Here is a 12630-nt window from a genome sequence, read left to right on the forward strand (position 1 = left end):
TTTTTTCACTGCAGACATAAACGAGTGTGAAGACATCAACGACAAGGTGCCCCTGTGTCAGAACGGGGAGTGCACCAACACGGAGGGGTCGTACAAGTGCACCTGTTTGTCGGGTTTCGTGAAGTCTGCCCAACCGCACAAATGCATCCCGACAATCCCAGAGTCGGGGCTTAGAGAGACAGGAAACTGAGACAGTGACTGTTGAAGCACTGGCTTCTACTGCTTTTTCAAAGATCACCTTAAACACCCCTGTGCCCTTTTCCTCTGAAGGGTCTGGCACTAGACTTCCAACAGTGACACTGAAACGTCCAAACTCGTCTCCTTACAGTCGCACACACGCACATACACACACATTCAGCACAGAACACACACGTTTCCCTCTCATACACATTCAAGAGGACCAGGAACACAGTGCAGTGAATGTATTACATGGGATTTAATATTCACCAGATATCCATTTGCCTTAAAGGGATTTTGTAGACTGATTGTTTTTTTATTCAGTAACCCCAGGCAATTTGATATACAGATTTATTTTCCACATTATTTTTCTCTGTCACTTCTTCTTTTGTTGGTGTATTATTTATTTCATCTCCATGACTCGCCTCTGCAAAGTAAGGAAACAATTTCAGACGTCATACTCGCTTCCTTTCGTTTTTTTTTATTTGTCTCACCAATTGATTCAGAGACAGTGTGGGGCTGGTGATGTTGTAGAAGAGGAAATCAACTCATGAAACAGCTTCTGCATCACTGTCAAACCTCGAATGTCTCGCTCAGTCGTTGTAATTCGCCTTCGCCTTGGACTAAACGGGCGCCAGGTTTTACAAACGTCACCAATTCAAAGAACTTTTCCCACCGCTGGCTTCCTGAACTTCACGATTAACGACGAGCCGAAGTTGAAAGAATCTCTGGACCAAGAAGTGTGAAGCCAGCAAAGCCAAACCTCCTTATTCAAACCTTCAGCCTGTATGTGGACATGAAGAGACTATAGATGTATATGATGATCTATGTAATGTTTTGAAAAAGGTGCAATAACCGGCCTTCCTCTGTTTGACACCAGTTTCATAATATTAGCAATGAAGTAGTGCGGTTGCTGACCCCATTTTTAGTTTTCTTTTTAACAGTATTAACCTGTTTTATACTCAAATCAATGCACCGCGACTTAAGTTTGATTCTAGGAAACTATAAGAAGGTACGTTAGTTGAAATTATCCACAAACATCACTGTTTTTAAAACTGTAAGATTGGTTCCGCGCACCAAAAGGATTCCGACAGCATCCAACTCCCTGACATCAGACTGTTACCACATGTGCATCTCTGAGCGCACGTAAAGACAAAAGGCTTCGTTGGAGAGGTTTGGTTTATTTTGTACAGATCTAGTACTATGTATTATTTTTGTTACATATTCTCTTAATGCATTGTAGCACAACCAATATTTTGTTTGACGTAAAACATTAAAGTGTAAGAAAAAAAGTCTGGCATTATAGCTTTGTAGATTTATACATGTCTGTAAAAATGTTTTTTTTTTTAAGGCATATCTTTTTATGTGTGAGGAGGAGAGTGGCTGACACTGTACTAGAGGAACTGTGTGTATAACCTGCCCTGTGGAGCAGACAATGAATTATATATATTTTTGGAAGTGGCAGCACTGTTCAAACCACAGACATTTTGTCTCTTCAAGTACATTACAAAGACGACGCTTTTGAAAATGCAAGCCCCAGCTTCTGCGTTACAACTTTCTGGCTAAATATTATTAATTGTGAACATTATTTCTTTTAGTCTCTGTTTGATCCTTTGGTCACGAATGTATCATAGACAGTATCAGCCTACTTATTTGGTTTCTTTATTCCCTCTAATACCTTTTTGTCTCTCATATTCAGGTTTGAGAAAGTTATGGCATTATTTGTCTGATGGACTGAAGTTCAGCAGTAACGTAAAAGGTCTGATTCTAACTTTAGAGGATGACGCGACTTGTGCCCTTAACCTGCATTATCATCTTCAAACACAACATCTTTTTGTTTTACTGTACTTTACTGTTCATATCATCACCTGAACCGAAGCAGAAATCTGACATTTAGGACCACGTTTCAATATTTAAAACCTTTCAAACACACAAATAACTTCAGATAAATTTCTTGTTGTAAATCTGTGTTCATTGGAAAATATAATGCTCATTCATTTTGTTTACCTCTCGACTGTAATCACCATCAGTCATCAAAATAAAAACATGAAAAATACCTCGTGTCTCTTTGAGCCTTTACTTTGAAAAAACAAATTTCACGTTCTCCATGTGTGTAGTCACACAGTAATGTCACACAGCAGTATACTATTTGGAGCAGGTTTGTACAATAGTGTGTAGCTGTGATGGAAGAAGTATTCAGATCCCTCAGTTAAAATGTGGGTAATATAAATTAAATATATTCAGGTAATAAAAAAAAAAGACTACTAAAACTATCGAAAGTGAAAATATTTCCTCTGCAATTTGACATGTTTGGGTTTACATACTACTATTAAAGATTATTTAAGATTTGTTTCAATACCAAAGCCTATAAGTAGCATTTTATGTGTAGCTTGTCGAATCTGAGCAAATTTTACCTCATTTATAAACTATTATGAAAGATAATTTGCTTTGAATGCAAAACCTTCATCCAAAAACCAGTGCCAAATAACTGTAATGGTATCGAGGATATAATATTTTAAAATAAATGTATTAATTTCAAACTAGCCGAGGATTGAAAAACTTGACATTTTTACATCATTTGACAAAAGCCAAAGATCTGGTGGATGCATAACATCATTAATAATAATTAATAAACACATGTAAATATAATAAATCTAACAGGGAACTGTAAATATCAGTTTGATGAACAAAAACTCACATCAGACACAAACAGGGGGGAAACAACACGTGATTTATTATACCACATCTCCCTCTAGTGGCCAAATCGAACCACACAGCGTCCTTGGGTTCGTCTCTTTTCCAGCTGCTTTTTTCCCATTGGCTAACCGGGGGAGACTCCAGAGGGATTCTGGGAAACGTGTACACCTTAGTGCAGTGGTCACCAACCTTTTTGAGCCCAAGATCACTTTATAATTCCAAACGTAAGCCGAGATCTACCACCCTGATATCTTCCAAGAAACCCACTTAGGAGGGTGATATTCATAATATTTTGCAATTTCTGTTAAAGGCTGAATGTACGAGCATAAATATACACGAAGAGAGGCAGTCATGCAACTTTATCTATTCAATGCACAATATTCACATTAATATCAATTCATATTAACATCTGTTCAACAATATGTTATGCAGAGGAGCTGCTACTGCAGCACAATGTTTTTACATATAAGACCATATATGGCCATATATTTCCTTGTATGAAAGTAGTCCTGTGTACTCAAATAAATACCGGTACTATAGAGTATGAAGCCATGCATCCTCCACTCCTGCAAATATTCCACAGTAAAACCACCTATTTAAACAAAAGGATGGATTCCGTCAACAGAAACGCTGGTGTGCTGTTATTTCGAAACACATACAGAAAGTGTTGCAACCATTTATGTTTGTGACAAATTCAACACATAAACATTAAAACTCAGGTGAAAGATCATTTTCTCTGTTTATTCTGCTATGAAACACAATGTGTATCTGTCTATGGCACTAACGTATTTACAACACTTCCCGAACCCGTTTCAAATTAAAAGCACTCCAGCGTGTCACTTTCTGAAACCATTAATATGTTCTGAGGTTCCAACGGGGCTTTGATTGTTATCGACAGGCCGGAAGATGCGCGTCTTCATACCGTAGAGTCCTGACATTTAGTTTAGTACATAAGCCGACTTGTGTTGAAGGAAATGCAGGAGATAAACCTGCTGCTCCGCCGCCAGTAGCGGACACACAGCGCGTGTGAAAAACAGACAACCGACACACAGACAACCGACACACAGCTGATCTGCGGTGCAACCGCAGCCAGTGATTCCAGAGAGTTTCAGGGATCGACAGTGAAGACTGAGAGGTCGACCAATAGATCGCGATCGACGGGATGCCGACCACAGCCTGAGTGTATCCGTGTGGAATCTCCCAGAAGCCCCCTCGCTTCCTACGCGCTCCGTGGAGCCGAGCTCTCGTGCGCCGGCTGCGCTGCTAACGTAAACGTTTGAAGAATAGCAAGTGAAGAGGTGGCGGAGGGTCAGCAGGGTGATAACTGTTTTTACACCGGACTGGATGTTTGGGTGGAAACTTAGACGCCATGTTGAGTGAGTTATTGATGGAAACGTCCCGGTGGCTCAGCGACAGTGTGACTAACACAGTGGATGATGATTTTGTGCAGTGGGGAAGGTTTATTAAATATTATTAATGTCTAAGCTAAATGAGGGCTGCTTGTCCTGCTAGCATAATTAGCATTAGCTACACGTCACCTGGCCTGGAAGCGAGGTGTCTCTGGTCATTTTTATCCCAGGTTTAGTTTCCTCATGGCAACAGAAGAATGCATCTCGCAGTGGAAGCAAACAGGGGACACGTCCACACTGAGGAACAGGAGAACAGTCGCCTCCTCCGGGTCTGTGACAGAGGACTCGCCCCGTCACCCTGCCGGACCCTCCTCAGGAGGGGACACCCACTCCTCTAACGGGACGTCTGTCCGCCTCTCACCCAGAGGAGGCTCCGGTGATGGGGCTGCAGGCAGACAGCTGCTGCTGCTGCTGGTGGTGGTGGGTCTGTCCTTCTCCACACGTCTGCACAACATATCAGAGCCCCCCCACGTGTGGTGAGACAGAGTGAACACACCCACATGATTCCAGGTTTTAAAGCTTTGTAATGTTTGTAAACACACTGATGTGTTTTTTGTGTGTTTTCAGCTGGGATGAGACGCACTTTGGAAAGATGGGCAGCTACTACATCAACAGGACCTTCTTCTTTGATGTCCATCCTCCTCTTGGAAAAGTAAGACAGCAGAATAATCCTCAGGTGTAAATATAACACATCACATGTTGGCTTCATCAGAACGCAGCAAAACCAGGTAGAGATTTACAGGTATCGCCACGGAAGATTGAGAGAGGTCACAAACACAAAAACTAATAACACACGCCTTAAATTCCTGCTGCACAATTGGCTGAAAAACACTTAAATATAAAGATGCTATACCTGTATAAAGTGTGAAAATGTATTGGCACTGTACTCGAGTAGAGGAATTCTGGGAAGCGGTTGAGGAAGTATCGTCCACACGAAGACCTTTAGACCACAAGTTTCTCATACAGGTTTATACCCACCTAATCATAACATTAGAAAGAGACAACAAATGTTTTTAGATATAAATTTGTTACTGACTAAAAGAGTTATTGCTCCATCAAGGAAAAAGTTTGGATTGGCCAAGTTGTTTATCCTCCTTTACTGTTTCCTAGATGCTGATTGGACTCGCTGGTTACATGAGCGGCTATGATGGCACCTTTCCTTTCATAAAGCCTGGAGATAAATACGAACACCACAACTACGCAGGGATGAGAGCGGTATGCATCTTTAGTTTCCACACTAAAAAAAACGTATCTTTTCTAATCTACTAACAATGCTGTTTGAATATATACATGAGCTTTAAGTGCTAATGTGTCCTGTCCTTCCTCCTTCTCTCGCAGTTCTGTGCTGTGTTGGGTTCCTTCCTCCCGATCTTTGCCTACCTCACAGTGCTGGAGTTGTCTCAGTCTCACACTGCAGCTCTCATCACTGCCGCTCTGCTCATATTTGGTGGGTATTGATCTGAAGGAGACGGCCTGTAGCATGTACACATTTTGGCAAATAGTCGATAAAGACCTCATTGTGTTCATTTCATTTTATCGAACACTTTTGTGATGAATATTTTAAGTGTCTTGTAACTTAAGAAAAATGTTGAATCACTCTGCGTATTGAGAAGTCCAGCAGCATGTATATGTCCTGTTGTTGAAGGAGCATGAATTTGTGCTTCATGTCACCATCCTGACAGACACTGGCTCACTCACCATCTCCCAGTACATCCTGTTGGACCCAATACTCCTGTTCTTCATCATGGCTGCAGTGCTGAGCATGGTCAAGTTCAACCAGCAGAGACACAGGTAGGAAATCCAATAGAGCTTTGGTTTTAGTTTTCTATCTTGTCTTGTGCATTGTCGAAAACTAGTCGCTGGTCAACAGTTAACGAGTGGGAGATTATTTTGATTATTTCTGGATCATTTAAATTTGTTAATCATCAATTAATTTTACTTTTCATAAAATAATCACATGTAAAACACTTTAAAATGTTGGACTATTGCAGTAAGATGGACTTCTATCTTTATTTTTGTGGATTAATAAATTGATGCTGCTTTTGATACATCAGTTGTAACTACAATCTTAAAGTAACACCAGTATATTCTGATAGGAACAAATCTTTCTTTTTCATAATGTTGAATGGTCATCATTAAATACTCCTGGTGGCTGTTGCTCTCAGGCCTTTTACTGCCTCCTGGTGGCTGTGGCTGGTACTGACTGGTGTAAACCTTGCTGGGGCTTTGGGGGTGAAGTTTGTGGGTCTGTTCGTCATCCTCCTGGTTGGTCTGAACACAGTCAGTGACATCTGGAGACTTCTTGGAGACCTCAACCTCTCACTGGTAAATGACAACATGTTTTTATATTCTGTTAGTGTTGATAAATACTGCTTGAAGCTCATCAGTGTTCTTTTTTTATGTCTCCAGGTCAACATTGCAAAGCACTTCCTGGCTCGTGTTTTCGGGCTCATCCTACTTCCTCTCTTCCTCTATGTTACAATATTTGCCATCCACTTTGTTGTGCTGAACAAAAGGTGAGTCTGATTGTTGTATAACAGATACAGTGTGATCCCTGCTCAGCGCACAGATGACATCCCCTGCATTATTTTGGTGGTCATGATTGTTCCCTCTCACCAGTGGACCGGGAGATGGTTTCTTCAGTTCTGCCTTCCAGTCTCGTCTAATCGGGAACAACCTGCACAACGCCTCCATGCCCGAGTGTGAGTCCCAAACACGTGTGGCTAAAAACCACATGTAGCTGCAGCACTGTTTACTGAAACACTAATGAGATCAGAGACAAATGTTTGATTTCTGTTAGTATTGATGATAAAAGCCAGATGGGCTCAAGAGTTTGCTTTACTAAACCTGTTTTCAGTCATGAAAGAAGGAGATTATCTGGGTCAGACACTTTCGCAATAACAGGAAAATGTCAAGAACATTCAGGTGAGGGGTGGTGCCTGGAAAGAGCACGTAGGAGGCAGAACATGATGTCAAAATGTCAGTGCGGAACACAATTGTTTTTGTGTACAGCACATCAACACTAGCGTCAGCCTTTATCGCCAAAAGCTTTTGAATCTCACTGTCTTTCCAAACTGACATCCCGGTTGGTGTCTTGTACATAATTCATCCTGAGATATTTGTAATCTTTTTATTTTTTTACTTTTGCGTCCGTCATATGTTGGAAATATCATCATAATGCTCTGGAATATTGGGGACGTTTTCCTGCTGAATTCTCACCCGGGCTCACTCGTCACTCATTGCCAGATATTTTACCAGGGGGCGAGTAGGAAAGGTTCGGGAAACTGTCTGGAGCAACTGACTTTCACATTTGCATTCTCACATACAGCTCTTCCACAAAATGTCAGTAGAAAGTCTAGGCTTCAGTACATGTCTGAAAGCATCTTAAGTCGCATATCAGGTATTATTGAGGCTGACTGTTCATCTTATGCTCGGTCCCATACCAGGCTGGTGTCGGCTTCCCTTGCCACTGTAAAATGGCATTTTACATGAACTGTACTTGTGCCACATGTTTTAATGATGTTTTCCTCTTTCTTTTTTGTGTTTCTGTAGATCTCGCATACGGCTCCACCATTACTGTGAAAAACCTCCGTATTGCTGGAGGCTATTTGCACTCTCACTGGCACTTGTACCCAGAGGGAGTGGGGGCTAAGCAGCAGCAGGTCAGGATACAGGTTCAGCTGTGACACATTCACAAACATAATTAAACACGCCGATACCCATGATGCTTTTTGTTTATTCTAAAAGATTCTTTATTCTTCCAGGTGACGGCCTATCTTCACAAGGACTACAACAATCTGTGGCTCGTTCACAGGCAGGATCATAACGAATGTGAGAAGATGGGGTTGATTTACTGTTTAGAGAAACAAATAACATTCATTTAAATCATAATGAAGTCATGTATAAGCCTCTCATTGTTATTCTCTTTTGTTTATCCTCATTAAGCTCAATCTGGGATCCCTGATCTGGTTCGTCATGGTGACATCATTCGGTTGGAGCACAAAGAGTATGTGTAACACGAAAGAAATGTTACACTTAATCCCTGTAAATGATTAATCTCCTCCTGTGTTTTATTACGTTTTTGTTTGTTTGTTTGTTTGTTTGTTTGTTTGTTTTTCACTCCTTCAGAACAACTCGTAACCTTCATAGTCACCTCCATGAGGCCCCTCTGACCAAGAAACACTTCCAGGTTACAGGCTATGGAATAGTGAGTACAACCCAACAAGAGAGAAAGAGAGACACATCTTCAAATGGAATTTTAGAGGAAGATTGACAGCTTCAAAACTATAGTGTAACATCATAATATCAGATTGTGATTTTGATATGTGTGGGTCTAACACACAACTGAATCTGTGCTCTGTTTGTAGAACTCCACAGGAGACGCCAATGACCTGTGGCAGGTGGAGGTGTGTGGAGGTCGAAAGGGCGACCTGGTGAAGGTGCTGCGCAGCAAAGTCCGCTTTCTGCACCGAGCCACCGGTTGCGTTCTTTACTCCTCTGGCAAGACTCTTCCCAAGTGGTAAAAGCAATTACCTCTGCTCTGACTTAAAGGGGAATTCTGTTATTTGTCAACCTGTGCCCTATGTTTATATTTGTGGGTGTGTAAATGAAAAGTACTTACAAAAACTTTTAGAATCGGTCCAGTAGATAAAAGCGAAGTCTCGTTTGACTTAGGAAGACGGAGATGGAAATGAATGAGAGGGAGAGTTGGAGAGAGGAGTTTGTCGCTATTGCCGCATAAGATTACAGCGTAATCACAGCTGCCATGTCACGGCTGCCAGAAGAGACAATCTGCTTCCAAAGGTTTTGGTTAGAACCATTAATTTACACTCCCACATTTATAGACACGTGGCCTAGGTTGAAAAATATTGGAATCCCCCTTTAACTTCCCCTTCCTCTGTACAATATTCTTTAGTGTGAGTGGACGAGTCAAATCGTTTTAAAAGTTTTGTCTCCATTCAGGGGCTGGGAACAGGTGGAGGTGACCTGCAGCCCCTACCTGAAGGAAACTCCGAGCTCTCAGTGGAACATTGAAGATCACATCAATCCAAAATGTACATGAACATGTCACTTGTGCTCCTTCATAATTTTTACATACTTATATCACACACATAAAAATATCACGCACGAACCAACATATTTACCTCTTTATGTTTTGACTGCAGTGCCCAACATCAGTCTGTCTGTGCTGAAGCCCCATTTCCTGGAGATCTTACTGGAGTCTCATATTGTTATGATCAGAGTAAGAAACCTTTAGAAAATCAATCTGTGCTTAAAGAACATGTTTTGTCAAAAAACTATGTATTGAAAAACGAAAAAATAAATAATAAAATAAATACCTGTTGTTTTCAGGGCAACAGTGGCTTGAAACCCAAAGACAATGAGATGACCTCTAAACCCTGGCATTGGCCCATCAACTACCAGGTGAAGTGAATAAGGTTTATATTTGACTAAATTCAAATTAAGTACTTCACTGTTTTAACCACAGATGTTCTGGGTTTATTTCTGTGAAGGGACTGAGGTTTTCAGGGGTGAATGACACCGAGTATCGCGTTTACCTCCTGGGGAACCCTGTGAGTCTTAAAGCTCGTCTCTTCTCCCTCATGTTGTTGCCCCTGTCTGATCAATGCACATTAAAATCCTCATGGTTAAATCCTTTTTTCAGGTGATCTGGTGGATGAACCTGGCCAGTTTGGGCATGTATCTGGTCATGGTGGTGGTGGCGTCTGTAGCCCTCCAAAGAGGTTTCACACTGGACCAAAAAAGAATGGGTATAATTATTGACAGAGCAGGATTGTAGCAGCAGATAATTCATTTAAACACTTTATTTCAACAGGAAGTAAATGATCTGTTCTCGTCTCTGTGTTTCAGAGCACTCTCATGTTCTTAAGAGAGGAGGAGGCCTTCTTCTCCTCGGTTGGATTCTTCACTATGCACCTTTCTACACTATGGGCCGCGTCCTCTACTATCACCACTACTTCCCTGCCATGCTCTTCAGCAGCATGCTAACAGGTATCTAATCCCACCACTGCATTTTGCCCAAAATTCCTCTCCATCATACCCAGCAGATGTTTTCATACTGGGAGCAAGATTTGAAGTATCACTGCAGGGGAAGAGACTAGAAGCAAAAAGCTGGATGAGATTAATCAAGACACGACAAATTTTTTATGCAAATAGTTTTCAGTCTCAGTCAAACACACAGACCTGATACAATTATTTTTAGATTCAGGGTGACTTAAACTGTCTCAGGATATCATTATACCCTTGTTTGTGAATGTACTTTTATAAATCACAGAAAAACTTACTGAGGACTTTCAGGTTTTTAAGATTTATCAGTGTCACATTCATCCAGTGATAGTTGTGGGTAAACATTTTGGTACAGTTGCTAACAGTAACTTCTCATGGCTCGTTTTAATGATGCAGATTAACTGAAATGTGAACAAATAGTTTTTATTTCGTCTACACCTACATTTTATCTCATGGTATTTAATTTTACCTTTCTCTCATCTCTAACATTTTTACTCTCATATTTCTGCCATAATGTTGTGTGATCTTCAAACTGCTTTCCTATTGTTTTCCTTCAATTCTTTATTTCTAACTTGTATTTATACAAAGACGTTGTCACGGTGATGATATCGTTCTGGTTTAATCATTCTGTTTCTTTCTCTTAGGAGTTACACTTGACGTCCTGTTAGAAAACACTGACCTGCTGCTCCGTCCACCTTATTCTCATTGGCTACAGAGAGGCGGCCAGATGGTGTTCCTGTTTACTGTTCTTTACAGGTGAGGCAAAAAGGAGAGTAATTATTGTGAAGGACGATTTTTATTGTAGTCCATTCTTATGATGTCATAAATGTTGTATCATCCTTATGTGTTGTTGGGATGATACAGCTGCTTTTTAAACCCATTTGCCCTTCTTAGTTCCGAAATGCAAAATGTAACCATTGATGCAGTTGATTCGATTTTCTTGGAAATACGAGGATTTGGTGGCATTTGGATGAAAAGACTGATACCCATGCATTTTCAAACTAAAGCTTGCAGGTGGCTAGCTTAGTTTAGCAGAGAAACAGGAAGCAGAAGGAAACAGGTAGCCTGGCTCTATTTAAAGTAAAAGTAAAATCTACCTGTACCATATAAAACTCAGTAATTAAAGGTATAATATATAAAAACTCTTCATAAAAAAAAGTCTAAAAATGACTTGACACTTGTTATATATTTTGTTGACTTGTGTACTTAATTTATTCAAAATGTTTCCAACAATATTCAAACCAAGAGAAATCCCCCATTTTATTCAAGGTCACAGGAAGTCTCATTATATTATATTTCATTTCATTTCATTCATAACTAACAATATATAACTTGTTAATTGGTTAGATTTGGTTATGGATTCTTTTCAGCTTTTACCTGTTTTTGGACTCCTCCAATGTTTATCCTGATTCATCTGTCTCCTTGTTGTAGCTTCATATTTACTGTACACACATGAGAGCAGGATCAATATTATGTTTTATCTAACTCATTTAACAAAGCATTGACCTCAATGTAATGATCTTAAATTACAGTGTCACATTCCCTGTCTTGTAGTTTCTACCTGTTCCATCCACTCTCCTATGGCATGACGGGTCCTCTGGCACACGAGCCGGGCAGCGCCATGACCGGCCTCAAGTGGATGGACTCCTGGGAGTTCTAGGCAGCTCTGCACAACAACAACAACACACAAATGATGGGATGTGTAACAACTGTTTTGAATATGAAGGACTTATTCATGTCTTTCACGTTCATGTTTTTTTATATGGTCTTTAATTTACATAAGGTACTGACTTGACACACTGCTATACCTGTTGTAAGTATTTATGCGTGTCAACATCTCCAAGTATTGTAGTATAAAGAAAGGTGGAGAAGACGGACTTGAATCAGTGCAATAAGAGAACCAGAGTGTTGTGGAGGATCATCACCGAGCTGCCTTGACTCACAACACAGCTTACATCAGATAATAAGCTCAAGTGCCTGAAAGGAGCTAGTGAAAGAAAATCTGATTTATAAATGCTGCTCAGTTTCAAAAACACTTTATTACATAGTTATTGTCTGTCAGACACTATTTTTGGGGTTGTGTTGATTTTAGTGACTGTTACTTTTTGTACTTGTCCAGTAACAGCTGTTTATATGACACTACAAGAATACTGCTCAGTGTTGTGTACCTTTTCGGTGTGATCAATAAACTATAGTATTCTTGTAGTCTATGCTTTTTAATGCTGATATCAAGATTTCACCTAAGGCTCCACTTGTCTACATTGACATCCACTACTTTTTTTTTTTAGAACATAGGACAAGATGGGGAAAATCCCTTGTA

The 12630-nt window shown here is 40.4% G+C and overlaps 2 protein-coding genes across 3 annotated transcripts in view; both read left to right on the forward strand.

The window, feature by feature from the left end:
- The window catches only part of LOC117756081 (latent-transforming growth factor beta-binding protein 2), an 85835-nt gene extending 83610 nt beyond the window's left edge, over window positions 1-2225 (forward strand). The window contains 1 exon segment of the mRNA XM_034576398.1: window positions 15-2225. Coding sequence (XP_034432289.1) covers window positions 15-190 — 176 coding nt within the window. The 3' untranslated portion in view covers window positions 191-2225.
- A 1830-nt stretch (window positions 2226-4055) lies between these two features.
- pomt2 (protein-O-mannosyltransferase 2) lies at window positions 4056-12256 on the forward strand. Of its 2 annotated transcripts, XM_034576906.1 has the most exons (22): window positions 4120-4759; window positions 4851-4935; window positions 5394-5498; window positions 5622-5730; window positions 5966-6074; window positions 6449-6608; window positions 6693-6799; window positions 6903-6985; window positions 7836-7945; window positions 8048-8114; window positions 8229-8289; window positions 8412-8490; window positions 8651-8802; window positions 9246-9337; window positions 9449-9525; window positions 9636-9707; window positions 9797-9856; window positions 9949-10054; window positions 10155-10295; window positions 10955-11066; window positions 11865-12008; window positions 12180-12256. In XM_034576906.1, exons 1-21 carry the CDS (start codon window positions 4467-4469, stop codon window positions 11968-11970), a joined length of 2286 nt encoding a protein of 761 aa, XP_034432797.1. In that variant the 5' UTR covers window positions 4120-4466; the 3' UTR covers window positions 11971-12008; window positions 12180-12256. The 2 variants fall into 2 exon arrangements, with proteins under 2 accessions (XP_034432796.1, XP_034432797.1); XM_034576905.1 differs by having other exon boundaries at window positions 4056-4759; window positions 11865-12202.
- The last annotated feature ends 374 nt before the right edge of the window (window positions 12257-12630 follow it).

Source organism: Hippoglossus hippoglossus, chromosome 22, assembly GCF_009819705.1.
Source record: "Hippoglossus hippoglossus isolate fHipHip1 chromosome 22, fHipHip1.pri, whole genome shotgun sequence".
Lineage (NCBI taxonomy): Eukaryota > Metazoa > Chordata > Actinopteri > Pleuronectiformes > Pleuronectidae > Hippoglossus > Hippoglossus hippoglossus.